The sequence below is a fragment of the Psammomys obesus genome, unplaced genomic scaffold (assembly GCF_907164565.1).
Source record: "Psammomys obesus unplaced genomic scaffold, mPsaObe1.curated_primary_1811, whole genome shotgun sequence".
NCBI lineage: Eukaryota > Metazoa > Chordata > Mammalia > Rodentia > Muridae > Psammomys > Psammomys obesus.
Window position 1 is genome coordinate 6,038,142 of NW_026593286.1, and position 23,388 is coordinate 6,061,529.

General features: G+C 39.9%; 1 protein-coding gene and 1 non-coding gene across 4 annotated transcripts in view; one reads left to right on the plus strand and one right to left on the minus strand.

The window, feature by feature from the left end:
• The window catches only part of Gigyf2 (GRB10 interacting GYF protein 2), a 130,843-nt gene that overhangs the window by 14,826 nt on the left and 92,629 nt on the right, over window positions 1-23,388 (minus strand). For all 3 annotated transcript variants that reach the window (XM_055616280.1, XM_055616279.1, XM_055616278.1), the window contains 8 exons: window positions 20,460-20,626; window positions 17,414-17,505; window positions 16,171-16,278; window positions 14,979-15,079; window positions 12,746-12,846; window positions 10,762-10,923; window positions 7,665-7,823; window positions 2,123-2,359 (listed from right to left, as the gene is read on the minus strand). In XM_055616280.1, the coding sequence (XP_055472255.1) occupies window positions 2,123-2,359; window positions 7,665-7,823; window positions 10,762-10,923; window positions 12,746-12,846; window positions 14,979-15,079; window positions 16,171-16,278; window positions 17,414-17,505; window positions 20,460-20,626 (1,127 nt within the window). The remainder of the gene's footprint in view (window positions 1-2,122; window positions 2,360-7,664; window positions 7,824-10,761; window positions 10,924-12,745; window positions 12,847-14,978; window positions 15,080-16,170; window positions 16,279-17,413; window positions 17,506-20,459; window positions 20,627-23,388) is intronic.
• Window positions 21,836-21,942, plus strand: LOC129684063 (U6 spliceosomal RNA). Its single transcript, XR_008721254.1, has one exon. It is a non-coding gene; the product is annotated as a U6 spliceosomal RNA (small nuclear RNA).

Sequence of the window (23,388 nt, forward strand, 5' to 3'; positions counted from 1 at the left end):
GGACGGGGGGGGGGGGGGCATCTTTACCTTCATTTAGAATGCTTATTTGTAAATTATTTCAAATCTTTACAGGTAAAACCAAACAAACAAAAGAACAGGCACACAAGGAAAGAACTATGCAGAGCTTTGCCCATCTTGCCTCAGTTACCATGGCCTTTAATACGGCCCCTTAAAAGGGTCTTCTGAGGCCAGCAAGATGGTTCCCACCAAGCCTCAGGGTTGAGCTCAGTCCCCAAGAAATACATGGGAGTGAGGGCCGGCTCCTGCAAATGATTTTCTGAAGGCTGCAGGCACATGTGCCTAGCACAGACAATAAAGGAACGCTTTTTAAAATTACATTGTAATTTCAAACCATTCTAAAGGTCTTTGGACAAACTTTACATGGCTCAGCCACCAGCTCTTGGCTGGCTCAACAAGAGGCTCAGCTTCACATTTTTTCTTTTTCATTAAAATACAGGTTATCAACACCTAAGCTTTGTAAGAAGACTCTGAAGACAAAGTGATATGGAAAACTGTTGGTATGGTACCTAAGAAATTACTCATTCAGTAAGGAGCTAGTATTGCCAACTTCTTCTTCCCAACTTTCTAAAGTACACAGGGCTTCAATTAAGATTTCTGTCTCTCGTCTGACTATTAGGTCTGCTAACCTACAGTTTTGTTTCCTTCAAACTCATCTTCCATTTAACTCTCCTGCAAACCTGAATGTTATTATTCTTGATGTTCTGTGCACTTTCAGTTCTAATCCTTTGCTAGAGGGTATACAGCCCATGAAAATTACTTTCAAAGATGTATTTTAAAATTATGCATGTGAATGTGTCTATGTGTAGGTTGTATGCATGTGTATAGGCACCAGCAAAGGCCAGATGAAGGCATCAGATCCTGTGGGGCTGGAGTTATAGATGTCTGGAAGCCTCATAATGTGGTCAATGGGAATAGAACTTAGGTCCTCTGGAAAAGTAGCTAGCACTCTTGACCACTGAGCCATCTCGCCAGCTCTAGTAATTTACTTTAAAGAATTCCGTTAGAAAGTCTCAAGTGTTTCTAACCCTATAAAGCCTTGCTTATTGTGGTGCCGCCTCTCATAAACCTCATCCCCGAAACAAACCATTCAACTTGAAAGTTCTTTCTCTCTCTAAAAATAAAGTTTGGAAGCTGCTTTATCTCAGGAAGTGGCCTGGATGGGTGGTGACTCTCACAGTTTATCAGAGTCCCTTGAAAAGTTTATTTAAACAGAGGCTTGCTAGTGTCCATTCACAATTTGCATTTCCAGGCAACATAACTCTGAGAACTGCCATATTAATACCATGTCCTCTTCTCTGCTTACTACACTGGATTCCAAGTCTCTCTTCAGGTCTTTATCCTGTGATTTTCCTTGAAGGCAGGGGAGACTGAACCTAATTTCAAGCTCACATAAAGTCTGCAGACCAGATCTGCTAAGCCATTCTTAACCGTTCCATCTACTCAACTCCATGAGCAGTCCTCATCCCATGCTCTGCCATATCCCAGCTTCTACCCATGCCCTTCAGAACTGGGCAGTCAACCGTATCACAGCAGTTCTTTCTTACTGGCCATTTCTACTTATCCCCACCCCCACCCTTTTTAAAGTATTACGTAGTGGAAGATTCAAAATACTGTGTAAAGTTGAAAATGAATATTGAAAGTCTGCTAGAAAGGATGATGGGGGTGGGGATTGTGTAGGCCTGGCTGGCCTAGAACTTGCTATGTACACCACACTGACTTGTAATTCAAGAGATCTGCCTGCCTCTGTCACCCGAGTCCTGAGATTAAAGGTCTGTGCCAGCATCCTTGGTCTGTCTTTACTCATTAACTGTGTTTGAGCCCTGTGTTGTGGTTCCTACTCAAAAAGCAGAATGTGTCATGTCGGCTTTTCTCTTTGATTTTCTGTCAGCAGTGATGAAATGGTAAAGAGGGGGAATCCCACTCAGAAGAACCAAGCAGACTGAATTGTTTGTGCCTGTACCTCGACTTGTCTCATCCTCATATGTGTACGACTTTCATTTAAACACTTAACAACATACATGCATCACATTCTATTTTGCTGATGAACCAAACAGCCAACATAATTATTTAACCAAGTGTCCTCTTGTGTCTAGGATTATACCTTCATCTGTGCAAGCTGCTGCTGCTGTTGCTGCTGCTGCAGCCTCCGGAGGGCCTCTTGCTGCTGCTGCCTCTGGCGCAACAGCTCCTTCTGCCGCTGCAGCTCCAGCTCCTTCCGTTTCCGTTCCTCTTCCTCGTGCCTTAGTCTGGCTGCCTCCTCTTCCATGCGCAGCCGGTTCTCTTCCAGTCGACGCTGGGCTTCTTCTTCTTCCCGGGCCCATTTGGCAGCTTCCTCTTCCTTTGCAGAAGAAAAATTAAAGAGGAAAAAAAAGTTTTATTAATTACAGAGGGGATAAACCATATTTCTCTTAAAGGTTTCAATCATGGTGGTGTATTAGGATGCAACAGGAAGAACAAGTTTTACAGGGGTCACAAAGGTCTGGAGTGCTCTAGGATGCAACTTTAACAGACTATATAACTGTTATGAGAAGGTCTTTGGTGAAAGCCCTAATCTTAAAAGTAGCTCACTACATATTGCAACAAAGTCCCCTGGAAATGTCATTTCAACGGCTGAGAAAGCTTCCCAGGGTGCTTTGCAAGAAGTCACTAATACCTGGCAAGAACCTCAACCAGGACTGGAACCAGTGACTCCTTAAAAAAATCATCAAATTCCACTGTTGATTCAGTCTTTATGACCCGCAGGCCATATAGTCTTCCCAAAACATCTTTCCTTACTTCTTAACCTTCTACTACTTTCCCCCTCACCTGCATTCATCTTCTCTTTCTTTCCACTGTTTGTTTTTGAGGGAGGGTTTCTCTGTGTAACTGGCTGTCCTGGGTACCCGCTTGCCTCTGCTGGGATTAAAGGTGTGTGTCACCATGCCCGTGCTGTGTTTTCTTTCTGCTTGCTTTCCTTAAAACAAGCTCACCATATCCTCTGGCTCACTTGTCTCAGTGTTCAGAGTGCCCTCACCTTTGCAGAGTTGGTTTGCCTGCAATGCTCTATCTTGTCCAGATAACTCATTCTAAGCTGAGATCAAGTGTGAATCTCTGGCAGTAGATTTTCTCTCTGCCTTTTCTTTCAAAGATTCCTCATCCAGAAATCTTTGGAGTTATGCCTGAGTTGTTCCTAAGTCTGCTAACTAGCAACCATTCCTTTCAGCCATCCTTCTTGTAAATAATACTACCTGCCACCTCAGAGACTTAAAACGTTACATTTTGCTTTAAAGCTTCCAAATGTAACCAGGAACAGTCCTGATTTAGGGCAAGGTAACATCTGCTTGGTGAATTCTATGGAAGGCATTCTTTCTGAATAAAAAGAACATTCAAAAGAAAAGTTACTCCTTTACTGGACAAAGGTTGCACAAGAGTATCCCCAGCACAAGTCCCAACCCGAGGTAAAGAAAATCGAAGCAGAAATCAGACCACAAAGACCTGGTATAAAAGAGCATAAACCTGAGCCCTGACAGCATCACTAAGCTAGAGCTAACTGTCCAGCAGACTTATAGCCAGATCTCCTTAGTATGTGAGGGAAAAGCACTTCATCTACTGTTTGAGCCACTTTAAGGTGGATATTTCAGTGTTTATACTTTAAAGCATAACTCTGGCATTTACTTTATCACTTACAGATTCTGTGAGCTTGTTGAAGATCGAAACCACTTCCTAAAGTCTTCTATTAACACCTGCTGTAATCCCAGCACTTGGGAGACTGAGTCAGATAGACTTCAAGTTCCAGACCAGACTAGGCTGCACAGTGACATGACACCCTGCCTCAAAAACCTCACCCCCAACACCCTGAAAGAAAAGGGGGAAAAAAGGTTTACACTATACCAGAAAAAGAAGCAAGATAACTAACACACCAAGTACTAACACGCAAACTGTTTTTCCTAATACAATTTTGGCTTCTAAAAAAGTTTTCATTTAGAACCAGCACTGTTTCAGCCAAGTGATTAAGGCTTAGCAGTTATAAGCCATGTTAATGTATTACCCTTGTTACAAGGTGATAAAAACACCCCTTTGGGTCTAGGGTTGTTGCTCAGTAGAAGATTTATTTAGCATTCTCAAGGTCTTGGGCTCAGTCCCTAGCACTGAAGAAAACAACAACAGCACAACACTGCCTCTGTGGTCTTTCTGCCCAACATCGAAAACCTCAGTTTGTTCATGAGAAACCTTCAAGTGAATTCAGTAAAGGAACATCCCAGAGGACTGAAAAGTATTTCTTAAAATTACCAAGGTCATCAAAAACAAAGAAAGGGATGGAGGATGTGGTTGCTCACTAGCATACACACTTGGCAAGACTGAGCTAGTTTCAATACTCAAAGATATATTATGCAACAATTACCAGTATGGCAAGATACGCAAATGGTGTAATGAATGGCATTCATATATACTGTGGTGACAACCAACAGCTGTCTAAATGGACATAATTCCCACTCAACAGAGGGAAAATCATGCCTCGTATTAGAAACCCAGTCCAATTCTTGGACCTTGTGAAGTCATGGATCTTAAGAACCTACTAGCGGGGGCTGGAGAGATGGCTCAGTGGTTAAGAGCACTGTCTGTTCTTCCAAAGCACCTGGGTTCAATTCCCAGCACCCACATGGCAGCTCACAACTGTCTGTAATGCCAGTTCTAACAGATCTGACACCTTTACACAAATGCACATAAAATAAAATTAAAAAAAAAAAAAAAACTTACTAGCACCAATGTGCTAGACCAGCATAATTCCTTACTACAGATTTTTAATCTTATCCTTATACCTCTAAGTGTAGCTACCATTCCTCACCAAAGAAGTCTCTCTTTACAGCAAATGGAGACCGTCACAAAAAACAACAACAACAACAAAAAAAAACAAAAACCACTGAACACAATGCAGTGACCAACAGACCGTGGGAAACCCAGGTCCCGTGGAAACATCTGCATAACAGCTCTTGCGTCTATGGCTCAGGGAACATCAAACAAGATGGGGCTACAAGACTGTAAGAGCCAGAACACCAGAAAGTCTGCTAAGAAACAGTCTGTCCTAGAAATGGCTACATAAACAAGACAGGTTAACATGGACAGGGGGAAATTTCAGTTCAAAACATAATCGTAAAAGAACAGAACTAAAGAGAGAAATAAACAAAATCTTAGCATGCCTTTCTTAGCAAGTGACAAAACTAGACATAAATAAGGAAAATAAAATATGTGAATGTATTAATCACCTTGATCTATCACTCAATTGCTGAGGAGCAAACAGTCTGAAAATATACATGGGATGCTCATAAGATACATAGTATGCCAAACCAAACTATGGGTCAATAAATTGGACCCTGAAGGCCGCATTCTCTGAACATACGGAAAAGCAAGATGACTCAATCCATAAAATCACCTGTTGTGCAATGCTGTCAACCTGACTTTGACCCCTGGAACCCATGGTGAGGAAGAGAAGCAACTCCTAAGGAGGTTGTCCTCTGGCCTTCCTATTTGTTTGATGATGCAAACGTGTTCGCGCTCACCTCAGACACCAAAAGGTGATACATTATAGAAGCCAGAAGGGTAGAGAAGGACCATGTGCGAAGTGAGGGAGAACAAACTCTAGGAAGGGGGTAGCAGAACACAGATACTATGAAGGGGAGGCATTAGCAGAAGGACTTTTAGTGAAAGGGGGTAGGGAGGGTAATATAGAGGGAGAGGGAGGGAAGAGCAAACCATAATGAAATAATACATTAGATAGATGATAGGTAGGGAGGGAGGGAGGGGAGGGAGGGAGGGAGGGAGGGAGGGAGAAACAATGAAAGTATCCAACACAGAGAGATACTGCCCCCACTGCCGAGGAGCCACCTCCTCCTCCTTTATTAGTAACAAAAATCCAAGTGCCAGCCCAGAAACATTTCCAAGAGACCTCCCACCAAAGCAAAATAGGCTATTATCCTTACCCTTGGCTGCCTACTAGAACCTGAAGGTGAGAACCTATTGCTAAAGGCATGAAACACTGTGATGGAAAACTCAAGCTAGATAACTAACCCAGAAGCCTCCTCCCTGATGACTAGTGCTCAGAGTATCAGAAGGCGCCATGCAGGCTGCCTGGTGAGAAAAACAATAAATAGTCCTATTCCAACTGTAAAACCTATGAATCACAACAGCAGCAAGCTGGGAAAGATATTCCCAATGGTGCAATAGTGGCACTTATATCTTGGGATGTCAAACTGGACTTAAGGCTGCTCAAAAGGAGAGAATTCATGCCTGGTACCATGGCCTAGCAAAGAACCTTTGGCTAGAATGGTCACAAACCCTGGAGGAGAACCTACTATTGCCATTTTCTTAAGCCATTATAGCTTCCAACTGTATCCTTATATAGAGATAAGTACAGCTCTGACCCCTTATCAAAGCAGTTTCTTTTTTCAGCAGATGGAGACTACCACAGAGATCCATAACTGTTCAAAATGCAGAGAACTATTGATTGTGATACGCCCAGTTCCAAGAGGGACATCTACAACACAACTCCTACACCTAAGACTTAGGAACATCATATAAGATTGTAATAGCCAAAGGATCAGGACAACTGCTATGACACAATGTCTTAGAGACATGGCATAGATACTATTCCCATCAACTCTCAACAGTATGGTCACTTACATGAAACTTGTAAAGAATATACCAGTCAACATATGGACATAAAAAGGGAAAATTTTTACAAAATCTTACCTTTACAGGAAGAGCTATGGCAGAGCTACATGAAGAGTCAATGGCTCCCAAGGGAGAGAGAATCAGTTCTCTCCAAGGACAGGGCCCATGATAGGGTTCCTAGTCCTAAATAAACACTAGGTGGACTCAGTAGGTTTTGTCAGTGTGTGTATATACTAAGAGGTCATGAATTCAAGAGGGCTGGAGGGGAGAGAGGAGGAGTGGAAATAATATACATGTGGTATACTCATGTACGAATTCTCAAAAAAATACAAAATTCTAAACTGTAAAAAAAAGATACTACTAAGGACTAAGGAAACAGACAAACCACAGTCTAAGGGAACATACATGTAAAACATTTATTTAACAAAGAATGTTTTTAAAATATTGATTCCATATCTAAGAGAGCTAAAACTTTAAATTAGTGGCAAAAACCTAGCCATTACCAAAAATTAAAAACTTAGATGTTTTAAAACATGCCACCAAAAAACCTTTAAAGCCCAGAAACCCATGCTATTATGGGTTTTTTTTTTTTTTTTTTTTTTTTAATGGTGATACATACCTTTAAGCTCAGCACTTAGAAAGCTAAGGCGGGCAGATCTCTGTGAGACTGGGGGTAGTCTAACATACACAGTGAATTCCAAGCCACACAGTGCTACATCTCATTTGACACCATCTCAAATCTGAAAAAAAAATCTCACACCTTTCACGCTTTTACCATAGAGATGAAAAAAATCAGAAAGATGTATTTCTTTTTCCCTCAGAAAACAAGTTTTCATTTAAAGAGATAAAGAATACAAAGAAGGGTTTGTATTCAGAGCCACACAGGTTTCTTTTACTAATTGTCAGCAACTAAAGAAGGCTTCAGAGACGCTATCTTCTGTCCTAGTTACAGAACCCTAACTTCAAAAAACAAAGCAAGATAAATATCTGGGTACCTGCTTGCGTAACAGCTCTTCCTGCTTCCGCCTTTCTTCTTCTTCTCTCCTCCGCTCCTCCAGTCTTCTAAGAGCTTCTTCCTGCTGCTGTCTTTCCTCCTCTTCTCGCTGCCGCCTTAGTGCAATCTCTTGCTCCCGCTGGCGTCGCAGGGCCTCCTCCTAAAGAAAATGGCAGGGTAGGTGAGGTGTGTGTGAAACTCTGGCTTACAGTATTTGAAAAGGAATAGGGGACGAGCTACTAAATCTCTGTTGTAAGTACAGAACAGGATCTGGAGTGAAAAATAGCATATAAACTGAGGAGGCAGGAGTATTATGATAAAAAAAAAAGGTGGGGAAGTGGCACATGTCTTTAATCCCAGCTCTCAGGAGGCAGAGGCAGGGGGTCTCTGAGATTGATCAACAGAGCAAGTTCCAGGACAACCAAGCCTACACAGAGAAACCCTGTCTCAGGTGAACAGATAGACAGACAGAAAAAAGCTAGGCACAGTGGTATAGATCTTAAATCTCAGCATTCAGTCAGATACAGGGGCAGAAGGCACTCTATAGTTTGAAGACCAGCCTGATCTACATGGTGAGAAATAAAATGAACAAAAAGCCAACTATTTAAAATACTAGTACACTTCAATACAAAAAAATAAATAAATAAATAAAAAATAAAGTCTAGCCTGGCTTAGATACCAGTCACAAGTTTATTACTGACCCTAGACAGAATACTAAAATGCAGGCTTTGCTTTTTCTGCTGGTACCTTTAGTTCTTATTTTTTAATCAACTAAAAACATAAAGCATAAAAGACCAAGTCTACATAGACACCAAAACTTAGTGAAGGAAGAAGTCCTACCAGTAAGTACAACACAGTATCATATAGAAAACCCTGAGCGCTGCAGAATTAAATAATTTCTTTTTTAATACCACCACTCCCACCCCAGGGTTTTTCTGTGTAAATCAGGCTGCCTCTGCTTCCCAAGTGCTAGGATTGAAGGTGTGTGCCATTGCTGTGAGGCTTCTTTTTTAATCTTTTAAAAAAATTCATATATCTGTACTGTATTTACAGCATGTCCTTTCTTGCCAAGTCTCATTCCATCTCAAATTAATGCCTCTTTGTTAAAAAAAAAAAAAAAAAAAAGAAGTATTTATATTTTTGTGTAGGGTGTTTTGCCTGCCTGTGTATCTTCTGTCTGCACACCACAGGTAGTGTCAGAGAACAAAACAGGGCCTTGAAGCCCCTAAAGCAGTGGTTCTCAACCTGTGGGTCATGACCCCTCTGGGGGTTGCATATCAAATACCCTAGGTATCAAATCTTTATGCTTTGATTCATAACAAATAGCAAAAATACAGTTATCAAGTAGCAACAAAATAATTTGATGGCTGAAGTTACCATAACATAAAGAACTGTATTAAAGGAACACAGCATTAGGAAGGCTGAGACTCACTACCATAAAACTTGAGTTACAGATGGTTGTGAGCTATTCATGTGGGTGCTTGGAATCAAATCCTGGTTCCTTTGGAAGAGCAGCGAGTGTGTGCCATGTTTCCAGGCCTTTACTGTTAACTGTGTAACTCCAAGAAATTTGCTTTTGTCTCATCATGGATCCTTCTGTTCATCACAGAAGAAACTTGTCTTATAGCAAACAAGTAAAAACATGTGACTAAAAGCTATCTTTTGGGCCACAAGGGTGGAGTCTTCCACTGGAGTCTACAAAAACTCCAAGAGAAAAACAGAGTAAGCAAGTTAACAACAAAAAAATTCCTCAAATGTGAAAATTTAGCAAGCTTAACTAGTTAAAAACAAAGGCTTTGCAAAGCCTTTCTGACATCCTAGGAACAGTAAAACATTGGGAGTAAGTCTCATATCCAACAAGAGTGTACTGGCTAAATAATAAATTCAGAAGCAGCTCCCCGTGGCAGCACACCGTGTGGACAAGGGGTCCTCCAGGGGTGAATGGCTGTACACACAGTGCATCAGACTCGAGCATCTGTGTTTCATGTTTGTGAGAGGTTCTAAAATCAAACCCCTGAAGACATAGAGAGATAACTACATAGTTCTATGTAAAGAGAGTTTTTCCTCCCTGTTTTTGAAATACTATCATCAACAGAGAGCTAAATGGTTTTTAAATGAACTAGAGGGCCAAGCTCTTAGTCAAAGATAAATATAGTTTTTCAAAGTGTATCTGAATGACTGAGCATGTGAAAAAAATGTTCAATAGCACCGTCACTTGGGATATGTAAATCAGAACCTTGAGACTCTACATTACTTAGCAAAAAACATTGTTGTCAAAAGCAAACAAACAAAAATAACAAATGTTGAGAAAGACAAAGATACTCAAATGCTTATGCTTTGAAAGTGTGCTATATATGTAGAGCTGAAAGTAATTACCCAACTATCCGTGGGTTCATGTTTACAGCAACATTATTTATACACTCAAAATATACATATGAAGTCCTCCAAATGTCCATGTACAGGTAAATCAAAATGTGTTATCTACAAATAACAAGAAATTCTGATCACATGCTATGACAATGACACAAATAAATTTAAGTCAGTCACCAAAGGACAAATACTATTTTCTTACATGAGAGGTGTAGAAACTGCCATTCTCTAGCCAGAGTATTCAAAACCACAGAGACAGAAAGAAGAATGTGGATACCAGGGGCCAGAGAAGAAATGGGGGTCATTGCTTCATGGGTTAAGAATATTCAGTTTGGGAAGATGAGGCAATCCTGCAACTCAACTGAGATGAGGCCTCACAATAGTAAAAACATGTATGATGCCACTGACTGCACACTTATTTATATTGTATGCTATCACACGAGTTGTTTGAAAGCACACTTTACAAACAAAATAATAATTCCCTGCACCTAAATTACTTCATGCTTGTATCAGTAAAGGTAGAATGTCTGAAATCTAAGTAGGTTATGAGTGAATTATAAAAATTAAGACTGAAAATTAGCTCCTGTGTGGGTATTGGTAGAAAACAAGTTCTTTCTGAAGGCGAGTCTTCCACTTCTGCTGTTACAGCTGTCTCCCCCCATTCCTTCTGATATGGATGGAGCACATGACACAGCTTCGCCTAGGTGCAGAGCTCCCAGAGACAATACCTGCTTCCTTCGAGCAAGCTCCTCCTCTTCCCGTCTTTTCCTTTCTTCCTCCTGCTGTCTCCGAAGGATTTCTTCCTGTTGTCTCCGGAGTTCTTCTTGCCTCTTTCGTTCCTCTTCTTCCCTTTTTGCCCTCATTTCTGCCTCTCTTCTCTCCTGCTCTAGCTAGATGATGAAAGAAAATTTTCATCAACTTGATAGCAAGCATAGGGGTACCCCAAAGCACTGAATAATTTCAGAGGTGAGAAGTGCGGATACTGCCATTCACTCCGCAGCACCCCTCTATGCTTCAACGGAGAGTCTAAGCTCCAACATGGCACAGTAATCACCTTTCTTCCCTTCTAAACTACATGCATCCTCTTCCTACTTTAGCCACTTCTTCATCTGACATGACATTATGCCACATCCCTTAAGATGTGGGACACAAAGTAGCCAACTTCATATTAAGTAACATCAAAAGGGTCCTGAAGTGTATGTCTGGTACTTCTTTACTTATCCCTACAAAACACTTCTGATTGGAATCTAACGCTGTGACTCTAAGGTTTCAACAAATACCAGCAGGGTTGCTAGGAATGAAGGCTGGGCTTACGAATCTCACCACTGTCAACTGCACTTCAGGCCTTCTCTTTCCTCACCTATATTCTAAGAGTCTTACCCAGCTCTCCCACCTCCAATTCTGTCTCTATCTGCATTCCTCAGCTCAAAACCTAATCAGTAAGCGGGGCAGGTATTGAGGAAGCCAGGCTTATCCGGCAGCATTACTTGCCGTGAAAATAAATTCTATCGTGAGATGCACGAGGCACTCATGATGGCCTGCTCATCATATTCCTTGGACCGTACCCTGCCTCCAAGTCAGGTAATGTTACTTAGCTGCTTGCTCCCTGATTCTTTAATGTTCTCGAATCCACCTATCCAGGACTATTTCCTTTAACTGCGATTTAATTTTCATAGCTGAAAACCCATGCTGAGACATGGTGGCACATGCCTGTAATCCTAGTACTTAGAAAGTGGAGGCAGTAACCACCTCAAGTTTGAGGCCAGCTTGGTCTTCAGAGTAACTTCCAAGACAGTCAGGGTTGCAAAAGTGAGATCATGTCACAAACAAAATGAAACCCCTACTAATCATGAACTATAATTTAATTTAGGAATTGCTAACTATCAAAGATTACTATCACTACCTCTCCAAGAAGGGTAGCATCCCTTACCCTCTTAACCACCTGTAAGTGTAAACGCTACTTTTCTACAGCTCTCCACCCACCACAGGACTGGTAAACTACCTAAAAGATCATATTCTTTCTTACATGTCCTCAGCACAAAGCAGTGAGGAACTAGAAGATACTAAACTCAAGAACTGTAAAGAACTGTAAAAAACCACAGTCTCTCACTCATTTATGGTCAGTTCTCACCATGGACCTTTCCACACTCTGGGTTCTGTAGAGAGTGCTAATCCTAGGGATACTTAGATGCATTACGTGTGACTCTCTAGGGTGAGAATTGAAAAATCCTTAATCACACTATGCACTGGTAAAGACATCCTCTTTCAAGTTCTAATCCAAAACTGTTAGTTCCTCCAAGATCTAATGATCATGCTGAACATTTCAGTTTCAAACCTGAGGATACTAGGAAATGACTGTAGAGATTCAATGTAGGAATGCAAGCCACAGACTAAGAATCTAATAAATAACACCACAGATATTTTCTAACAGTATTCATGACAAATAATCATGCCATGAATAATTAAATAAAGTACACATATGACCATAATCATTACTAAGTAACTTAATACTAACCAATTTTAATTATGGTCTTCAATTTTTTGGGAAGGTAGGAGAAGAGGGAACAAAAAGATAGAATACAAATGCACTTATCCCAGCTAAGTACAGGTAAACTAAAAAGAAAAGATTAGAGGAAAAGAAAGGAAACGAAATAAACAAAGCCTTGCATCCTGAAGCTGGGAGATGCACACTTGCGAAGAATAAGTTCAGACCTTTGCAGCCTTGGCCTTCTCTAGCTGTTGAAGCTGTTCCAGTGAAGGGCCTGGTGTTGTGGTGTCCAGGGGAAGATCCCATACACTACCACCTTCCCAGACTGTAAGAAATAAGACAAAACTGAGAAAGATCGCATAGACACAGACATAATGAAAAGAGCTGCGCCCCGAACCTGAAATGTGCTCCATCATACACCACTGCTTTGTCTTTGGGAGGAATGTGTAGAGTTGTTTTGCTACATGGTTCAAAACAGCCTTGAATGTGAGTTCTTCCTGCCTCAGCCTCCCAAATGCTGAGATTAAAAGCATGTGTCACCATGTGCCTGGCTGTTTTGCTTTAGAAGAAACTAAAACAGCAGGCTCTCCATCAATACTCTTTTAATAGTATGCATGACACACTATAGTATGAAGAACCAATTTCATCCTTGTAATGCTCTATACAGGTACTGATATAGAGCTGGTATAGATAGGTATTCAATCTTTACAGATGAAATAGTTTTAAAACTTCAAAAGGAATATGGACAACATAATAATTCCAAGTCAGTGACACCAAATTCCACAGAGAAGAGATTTCCAGTAGCCATACAATCTCTTCACATCAAATAGAGGACCAGGTGGTTGTACACTGTAAATGTATTAAATGTTACTCAACTGTTCATCTTATGGTTACAACGTAAGTTACATTTCTTTGGAGAGAGACTGTGCAGGTTTGGCAAATTACATTTGGTCTGGCAAACCTAAAAGCCAGTACAAGGACATGCACTTGTACATCAAGTACATGTAAGGGCTCCAAGCCAAGCATGGTGATATATTTCTGTAATTCCAGTACTTTGGAAGTAGAGCTCAAAAGAGAATCTTGAATTCAAAACCAGCACTGGCTAAATACTCAATCAAGGCTACATGAAAACTTGTCTCAAAGTAAAATAAAAACACAACAGCAAAGGCTTCTGAGTCTATTTTCTTATTGTTAGTTAAGTTTGTTGACACTAATTCTCTTCTTTTCCTTTTTCTGTTGTTCTGGAGATTAACAGTCTTGCAAATGCGAGGGTAAGTATTTTACAACTGAGCTTACACCCCATATATTACTCTATTTTTGTGCATACCTATTGCAATCTATCTGTGTAAGTTAAACACTGTGGACATAAAACCAACGGACTACTTAAAAGGACCCAATTAGAAATAAACTGACGGAGATACTTAGAACCTCCAAAACACTACAAAATATTTTAAAATCCTAAGTATAAATGAAAGCTAAGTAAAGAATAATGAGGGCTGGCAAGGTGACTCGGCCCTTGCCATCAAGCCTGATGACGTGAGTTTGACTCCTGGTGCTTAAAACATAGTCGAGAACCAGCTCCCACAAGTCGTCCTAACCGCCATGAATGTACTGTGTCACCTGTGCCCAATGCACACAGACACACACACAAATAAAAAACAATGTATACACAGTGGCAAAATTTTGCTTTAATCTCTACTTTAAGAAGGTTTCAGAAAGAAGACATTAGGCTCTCTCCTGCCATATTCTTGCCGGGTCAATTCTAGAACTATCATTTGATGGCTCACCAACTCTAAAAACAAAAACTTGTCAAAGTTATGGTTCCTAAGACTTTAACAGATAATTTAAATTCTCCTAGAAGCACTATTGGTTATTCAAATGTTCCACTTCTGTGTACTATACCTTAACAAGAAATTGTTCCACCAATTATAAAGGTTTTAAAAATCCCAACTCCTAACTTCTCTAATTGCACACAAACAAACAAAAGTTAGAGAACGAGTGAAGGTGTTCATTTAAAGTGGCAACACCTGCAAGGTTGGTTACTCATCTTTAACTCCAACAACAGTACTTAGGTTTTATTTCTAACCCCCACACATTGATAAAAGACATCAAAAACAAAAGCTTTTTCAGGGCTGGAGATCTGGAAAAGTAGCACAATCCTTGTCTGGCACAGAAGGGTCTGAAGACTGACACCAGCACACCCTCACCCCCAATTCTACATTAGTTAGAAACAATTTTGTTAGAAACAATTTTGTTAGAAACAAAATCTGACTCACACAATTCAAACAACTTACACACTAAAGCTTCCTACAAAGCCTTTTTCAGATCTACTAAATATGGAACTTCTTAAAATTTAATGATAATGAATTAATACAATTAAACAATTTTAATTAATTATAAATAGTTATTATATTCTAAATACGTTAAGTTGCACTATAAGCCGAGTGAAACTTTTACCTGCAGGCTGTGAGGCTGTTGGCTGAAGCTCCCAGATAGAGCCAGTATCTGGCACTGACACAGACCTAGTTACTGAGGGAATGATGTTCTGATCAGACATTCTGCAAAAGGGAAATCAAAAGTCAATGTGTTCCTGTCATTTAGAAAATAAGATAAAGAGGGATTTCTAGATTATTATCAGGTTTCTGGGTTATCTTGCTAGAAAACACCATTGTTTTGTTGTTGTCTTGTCTTTTGAGATAGGGTCCCACTATGTACTCCTAACTGACTTGGAACCCACTATATAGACCAGGTTGGCCTCAAATTCAGAGACCTACGTGCTTCTGCTTTGCTAGTATTAGGCTCTGCTTCAACACTGATGAAACCTGGGTGTGGTAGTGCATGCCTCCAATCCCAGCTCTTGGGAAATAGGCAGATCTCTGAGTTCAACATTAGCCTGGTCTATACAGTGAGACCCTGTCTTGAAACAACAATGACATCCAAGAATTTCATTTCACGTCTGTCTCTCAGGTCTTCCACACACCAAGTTAATCAAGCCTCTAGTATCTCAAGGGTCCAGTTCGCTTATTTTTAAAATAGAGACCAAGTCAGGCCTGATAGTACATGCCTTTAATACAGCACTTGGGAAGGAGAGGCAGACAGATCTCTGAGTGGTAGATGCTTGCCTCTGAGATGAGCTAAGACTCACATGGGAAATGTGAAGCACTCTGATTAAGACAGATAGTACAGCTTTGGAACAGTAACTACCAATACAACTTCAGGAGCTGAGACAAACACTGTGAATAAAAATCTGAAGTAGAAGGAATTAAAGAATATCTCCATAATGGCTTTGCCCACAGACTTGCCTTAATGGTTTAGGAATCCTAGTAATCACGACCCTGTGTATGTTATCAATCATTTTTTTTCAGCTATCATAGGTAAATGTGAAATTAAAATCCCAGCCTATGATCTTTAGTTACAGGTTCACTCTTTGATTATGATTCAACAAAAATGGTATAACTACAAGTGCTTATCCCTGTGGCTAAATAATCTTCAAGTCATACTATTTCTATATACACTATAAAGACAAGTTTTGTGAAAACATTCTGATGCTGAAACTCATACATTATATCAACATTTTATTGTCTGTAACTCAAACACACGCATGCACGCAGGTGCACATGGAATATGACATAATGGAATGACCACCAACCTTATCTTCAGACCCTGGAACTGCTGGAGAAGAAGAGCCACCTGTTGCTGCTGCTGAGATGACAAAGCTGCTTTCTGCTGTTGAGTCAAAACCTGTGCATATTGTTGTCTTCAAAAGTTAAAAAAAAAAAAAGGTATAACTTATCTACCCATATATACAGTTCACATGATTGAAAGACTGAAAAAACAGAACCCAAATCATCTCCTTCCCCAACTACAATTAGAAATAACAATCAAATATACTTTACAATTCTATACACTAATAGTCATAAAAATTTTTTATGAATCACTCCAAAGAGGACTCATAGATGATGTTTCTGAAGGAAAGATACATATGTAAACATACACATATAAAACAAATGACATGTGTGATGTATGTATACCACATACCACAGAATGTCAAAAATTGGCAAACACCCTCAAAGATGATCAGTACCAATCATTTCCCAGATCATAAGTGACAATAAGCAAATCTGAACATCTATTTCCAAATGAAGAACTCTGCAAAATAAAATCACTTCTACAAACAAAACAAAACAAAACAAAAAAAACACCTCAAAGTTCATGTTTCAGCGTGGAAATTTTTAGGTAATATTTTCCACTAGCTCTGAAAGTTCCAAATAGTAGATGTCTTCAGGTGTGCGGCTGCCACTGCTTGGTTCTGCCTCTGTCATTTAATAGCAGTCACAATCTCTAAACAGGCAGCAGGCCACCAGTGCAAGACAGCACCAACCCATACACTAGCATCAATGTCACTTTTCCACGAACCCAGTGCTCAGGAGACTAAAGCTGCAGAACATGAGTTTTGGGGAATCAGGGCTATTATCCTAGCTAAATCCTGTAACAACAACAAAAACACATGAACCAAAGGGAGATAATGACCTTAGTGAGTTGGTCATTGTTCTATACCATTTGTAACAGCGTAAGTTTTAACTTCTTCCCACTTTCTTTTCTGTTTTTCTCTGTGCCCCTCAGAAAGTACTGGTTCTTAAAATTATTGTTGGCTCTTTCTTCAGCAACTAAAGACCCTGAAAATGGTAATTAGATGTCATTTTCTGCAATCCTCTAGCATTTAGGAAGCTGAGACTACAATCAGACGGCCAGTGGCACACACGTCACTAGTAGAGGCTACTCAAGTATCACAGAAGCCTTGTGCTCTCACTCTAAAGGGTGAGACTTGGGAGCAGAGTCTATGTCAGGCTCCTTTGGGGCTGCAGTGCATCCTACTGCATCACGGCTCTTACTGTATTAAGAACTGCTGGTACTGGAGATGCTGCATCTGGTATAAGGCAGTGAGTTCCTGCTGTCTGGTCAGGCGTTCCTGGTCCAATTCTCCCTGAGAGAAAAAGAGGTCAGAAATAAGTGGCAATGAGCATTAGCGCGCCACTGAGTATAGACATGGAACACAGCACAGCTAACCTAAGAACTTTGCTTCCTACTCTAACCTTTTGCCCTTTAATCCCTTAACTAAAAACCCCATCATAACTTTAAAAACTAAACAGTGTGCCGGGCACAGTGGTGCAGGCCGGTAAACCCAGCACTTGGGAGGCAGAGGCAGGCAGATCTCTGTAAGTTTGAGGCCAGCCTGGTCTACAGAGGGAGTCAGGACAACCAAGGCTACACAGAGCAACCTTGTCTCAAAAAAACCAACAAAACAAAACAAAACAAAACAAAACACTAACCAATGCCACCTAGTGGAGAAAGGAGTGTTTCCAGCCTAAGTCACCTTAAGTAGTGTACTCCACAACTTCAAGCTGAAGGCCATTACTGTAACTTGAGACGTTACGTAACCAGCACTCTACATCTTAGTGGCTTGTCTTAAAGGTCACACAGAAATTAGAGAAACAGGACATTATGGAAAAGCGTAAAATGACCCAACAACTGATAGGATGATAAGGAATTCTGCAGCAGCACATGATCAGCTCATGAAGCTAAGGTACAAATATCCGTAAAATATTGAAAATATGGGAAAAAAACTTTCAGAACTACTCCCTCAAATTAGGAATTGCTACTGCTAGTAATAAACTGTAAGCTGAAAAACACAGGCTACAGTATTTCCTTTACATTTCAAAATGATTCCAGTAAAGATGGCTGAAATTTTAGTTTTGTAAAGTTAAAATAGACAAATAAGAATATAAGGTTTATAATAATAAAAATAAAAACCTAAGATAATAGACTAATTCTAGGCAAACCATGTTATGAATTTATACTTTCTTAAATACTGATTATAGTTTGAAATAAAGCACCTGACACACAATATGTTAGGGCAGGACCTAAATTCAGAGACACCAGGAGTAAAGAAAGGTCTCTAGGTCTAGCCAACACTTCACACAAAAATCTGGGTTTTAAGAATACTGCTTGTAAAGTTCTGTTCTCTTAGCTGCAGTAGCAGCTAACAAGGAAGCCATGCTTCCCAAAGGTTTCCTCTTGAATGGGAACAGACTGATGCTTAGGCACAGCCTCAATGGAAGAGGTGACTCAAGTTAGGAAGTAGTAAGGAGTAAGATTACTAAGACAAGGAGTAAGATTACTAAGAACCAAGTGAAGAGCTTTTAGCTCCTGACACATGAAGAAAGGCACATCTCAACTTCAAGACAGAAAATATGGCTCAAACCTGTCATGTAGATTAAATCTACAAGTAATGATATACTGTATTTTTTTTTTCTTAGGAGTTAAAAAATAATTCTTGAGGGCTGGAAAGATCACTCAGAAGTTAAGAACACGGGTTTTTCTTCCAAAGGTCCTGAGTTCCATTCCCAGCAACCATATGGTGGCTCATAACCATCTATAGTGAGATCTAGTGCTCTCTTCTGGCCTGCAGGCAGAACACTGTATAAATAATAAATAAATCTTAAAGAAAAGAAAGAAAGAGAAAGAGAGAGAGAGAAAGGAAGGAAGGAAGGAAGGAAGGAAGGAAGGAAGGAAGGAAGGAAGGGTTCTCAGAAATAATATATGAGTCATGAAAGAGGAAGCATGATGGCCAGTGAGCATACCTACATAATCCTTTAATGACACAGACACATTCATCGTCACCTATCAAAAAACTACCATGAAAGTGACTGGTAGCCCTCAATATAGTTGTAAGTCAATGGTAGGTTATTTCAGAAATCCAATATTCACATTAAATTAAATATATTTTTATCAATGGACAAGCTTTATTCGCTCCAACTTAAAGACATAGAAAGCCTAGATAGATTCATACCTAGAGACTTCCACTAGCAACTCTGAGAAAGGGCAAACTCAAGAAAAAATATTTCCAGCTAATGGTTTAGCCTTCACCTTGGTAGTGCACACCTTTAATCCCAGCACATAGGAGGCAGAGGCAGGTGGATCTCTATGAGTTCAAGTCCAGACTGTTCTACAAAGTGAGTTCCAAGACCGCCAGGGATAATAGACACAGAGAAAACCTGTCTTGAAAAACAAAACAAAACAAAACAAAAGGTTTAGATCTTCAAAATATCCTAACACATTAGTGGCACTTAATTTAAGAAATTTTATAAGCCGGGTGTGGTAGTGGATGCCTTTAATCCTAGCACTTGGGAGGCAGAGGCAGGTAGATCTCTGTTGAGTTTGAGGCCAGCCTGGTCTACAAAGCCAGTCCAGGACAGCCAGGGCTCTATTACACTGAGAAACAAATCAATCAGTCAATCTGAAAAAAAAGAAAAAGAAAAAGAAAAAAAAAAAAAAAAAAAAAAAAAAAAAAAAGGAAATTTTATTAGCCAGAAAATAAAAAAGAAATGGAGGAGAGGAAATAATGTACATTCTAAATAAAGAGAATAAGAAATTTGCAGAGGCCAACCACATTGAAACACAGCAGATAAAAGCTTTGACATGAGCTTTGAAATGGAAGGACCAGACCATGAAGGACCTACAAATAAGTCATGGAAAGATAATGGTGTCATTCTTTATTGGCTAAAAATCAACTGACAGACTTTCTATAGTGTATATGAATGAAGGCACAGTAAGTTTTGAAAAGGTCATTACTGTTCAGGATACAACTCTCCCATTCAAAAATGCCCAGTTTCATTTAAATTTCCTTCTCTGAAACCAACTCATTGGGTATGGTAGCTCCTGCCTATAATCCTAGCAACTCAGTAGGAGCAGGAGGACCACCACAAATTTGAGGCCAACCTAGTCTACAGAGCAAGTTCCAGGCCTGCCAGTTACAGCGCAAGTCCTGTCTTGAAGAAACAAAAGAGAAAACTGCCATTCTTTTCTCCTTCACGGCAACCCAGGTTGTCATTCAACAAGAAAAAAGTTCCCTTGTATCAAATGTGGGAAGATACTCACCATATGAGGAGGAGGGGCTGGGCCTGGAGAGAAAGGAACCCTTCCCCACATTTTCATGATATCACCAAGAGGCTGGAAGCTTTCATCACATGCTCTCTTCACCAGCAAAGACATAGTAAAATAGCCCGCCTGAAACCATTCGGCCATCTCCTGATTGTTAAAGGGGCCTAAACACAGGGCAGTAAGAATCTTGTCAGGCTCAAAATATATTGCTTGGGTATCACGGTCATACAAATTTTTATATAATATTAGCTTACCTCAAGGAGTGACAAATAGTTTTTTTTTTTTTTTTATTAAATACAAGAGTTAGTTTTGACATACAAAATGTTTTGTCTGTTTCACAGAGCTGAGAATTAAAAGCGAGGATATTGCTTTGCTGCTGAGACTCATCCCTGAGCAAGCTCCACTTTTACACTTCCCAAATTTGTCACCAAAGCTTTAGTGACTACAAGCAGCCCAACGGTCGCTGTCTGCAACAACTCCTATCAGGAGAAGGACACACAGTAGAGCTGATAAGCACATGCTGGCTCTGATCATTGCAAATGACCAGAGCTACACGAGCTCTCCAATTTTTGTTATGCTCTGCTGGAGACTAGTGATTGTAGGGTAAATATAAATTTTAAAAAAGCAAAAATCAACTGAACTAAGATAAAGCCAATTACAATTTATGTACCAATATACTAAATCTGGTCTTGACAAAAAACAAAACAAAACAGTATCCTTTACCAGAGTACTAAATTTACAAAACACACAGCCTAATTCTGTGTTTCCTAGGCTTTTAAAATGTGAATGGGGATGTCTGTGAGCCACCTGTGTGTCTGCGGTCCAGAGGCCAGAACTTGAGTTACAGATGGTTCTGAGCCAGTGTGTGGGTGCTGGGAGTCAATCTTGCGTTCTCTGGAAGAGCAGTACTTTAAACTGTTGAATCATTTATCCAGTAATCCCCTCCAAATGTATTAAAATTTATGTTCTTTGATCACTATAGAATCAATATATATATATATATATATCAACAACAGAATACTAACAGGAAAATCCCTAGCTTAGAAGCTAAAACCACTTCCAAATAATTTATGGCAATAATAAAAATTATTATACAATAATAAAAATTATGTGTATGTATGTGCGTGTGTCTCTGTGTGTACATGTATGCTCCACATGCACTGACTAAATTAAATTTATTCCTGGAATACAAGAATGAATTTTTTCAACTTATGAAAATTCATCAATATGCTGAATATAGTGGTACAGACCTGTAACCTCAGTACTTGGTGGGGAAGGATTACCAATATTTTATACCACTTCACACATGGCATATGACTATTTCAGGTGATGCAGAAATGTTTAACAACATCCTTTGTATCTATGGAGCGGGGATGCTCACCTCGGCAGCACATATACTAAAAACTAAAACAATACAGGAAGATTAGCATGACCCCTGCTCCAGGATGACACCCAAATTTGTGAAAGCCTTTTTTTTTTTTACCTTCATATATGCCAAAAAATTAAAAAAAAAAAAAAAAAGCACTAAAAAGCAAAAGAGAGAAAAAAGATGGAGGAGGAGAAAGAGCGCTGGAGAGACAGGTAGCGCTGCTCACATACTAAGCCTGACAATTGAGAAAGATCTCTGTGAACTGTATAGTAGAAGAAAACCAACACTTGCAAGTTGTCCTCTGACTTCCACCCATGTGTGCCCATTCACATTCACATGCCCGTGCGCATGTGCACACATACACAAAACAGACAGGCCAGCAGTAAACACTTACTGCTCTGGGAAAGATGCAGGTTTTGGGATCCAGCGCCACATGGCAGCTTACACCTGGTATACATGTGTATATACCCACATACACACAAAACTAATAAAAAGAAAAGAAACTAAACATATGTGCAGATCTAAGGCAAGCAAGATGGCTCAGTAAGTACGGGCACTTAAACCTGGTGACCTGAGTTCCACCCTAGGAACTCACAAAATAGTGGAAAGAGAGAACCAACTCCATAGAATTGCCCTCTGGCTTCACACATCATGCAAGTAACAGTGATAATAAATTATCTTAAAAGAAAAAAATGAAAAAGGATCTACCACCAGACACACACAACCATGCCTAGTAGAATGATTCTGTCTGTTGGCTTTAAAATTTCTAGCTACTTGGGAAGGGTGGGAGAGAGGCCTTCAGCCCAAAGTGTGAATTCAATGTGAGTAATACAACATGACACTATCTCAAAAAGGGGGAGGGAGGATGAGAAAATGAAAAACATAAACACAGCTAAAGATGCTCAACACAACAATCAGAATCACAGAAACCACAGGGGAACCAGGTTTGGGGAAAGATATCTATAATCCCAGCACTCTTATTGCCAAGTCAGGAGGACCAAACATTGGAGGGCACCATAAGTTATATAACAAGAACCATTCTCCTACCCTACCCCCCAAAACCCTAGATACAACAGGATTTCCTATTAACTACAAAATAAATAACAAAAGCTAGCAAAGATGCATACAAAGTAGAATCCTGTGTACCCTGTGTACCTTTGGCAATAACGTACAACAGTACAGCAACTATGGAAACAGTTAAAAATATTTCCATATAATCTATAAGCAGCTGTGGTAGAGCATGTCTATAGTGCTAGCATTCAGGAGGCTGAGAGACAGGAAGGCTCACAAGTTCAAGATGGATCTGAGCTACACATGGTGATCCTACACCACAGTAAGGTACCATTACACACTTGCTGGAATGATTTAAAAACACAAGACAAAAAAAACCAACGTGTACATCGTCAGAGGGCATATAGAATGGACACTATGAAAAGCAGTTTAAAAAACTAAAGATGCAACTGCCACCTGACCTAGTACTTGGCACTCCTAGGCCTTTATACTGAAGGAATGACAGACTTTCACATACTGTCCATAACTGTTTACAGTAGTTTTATT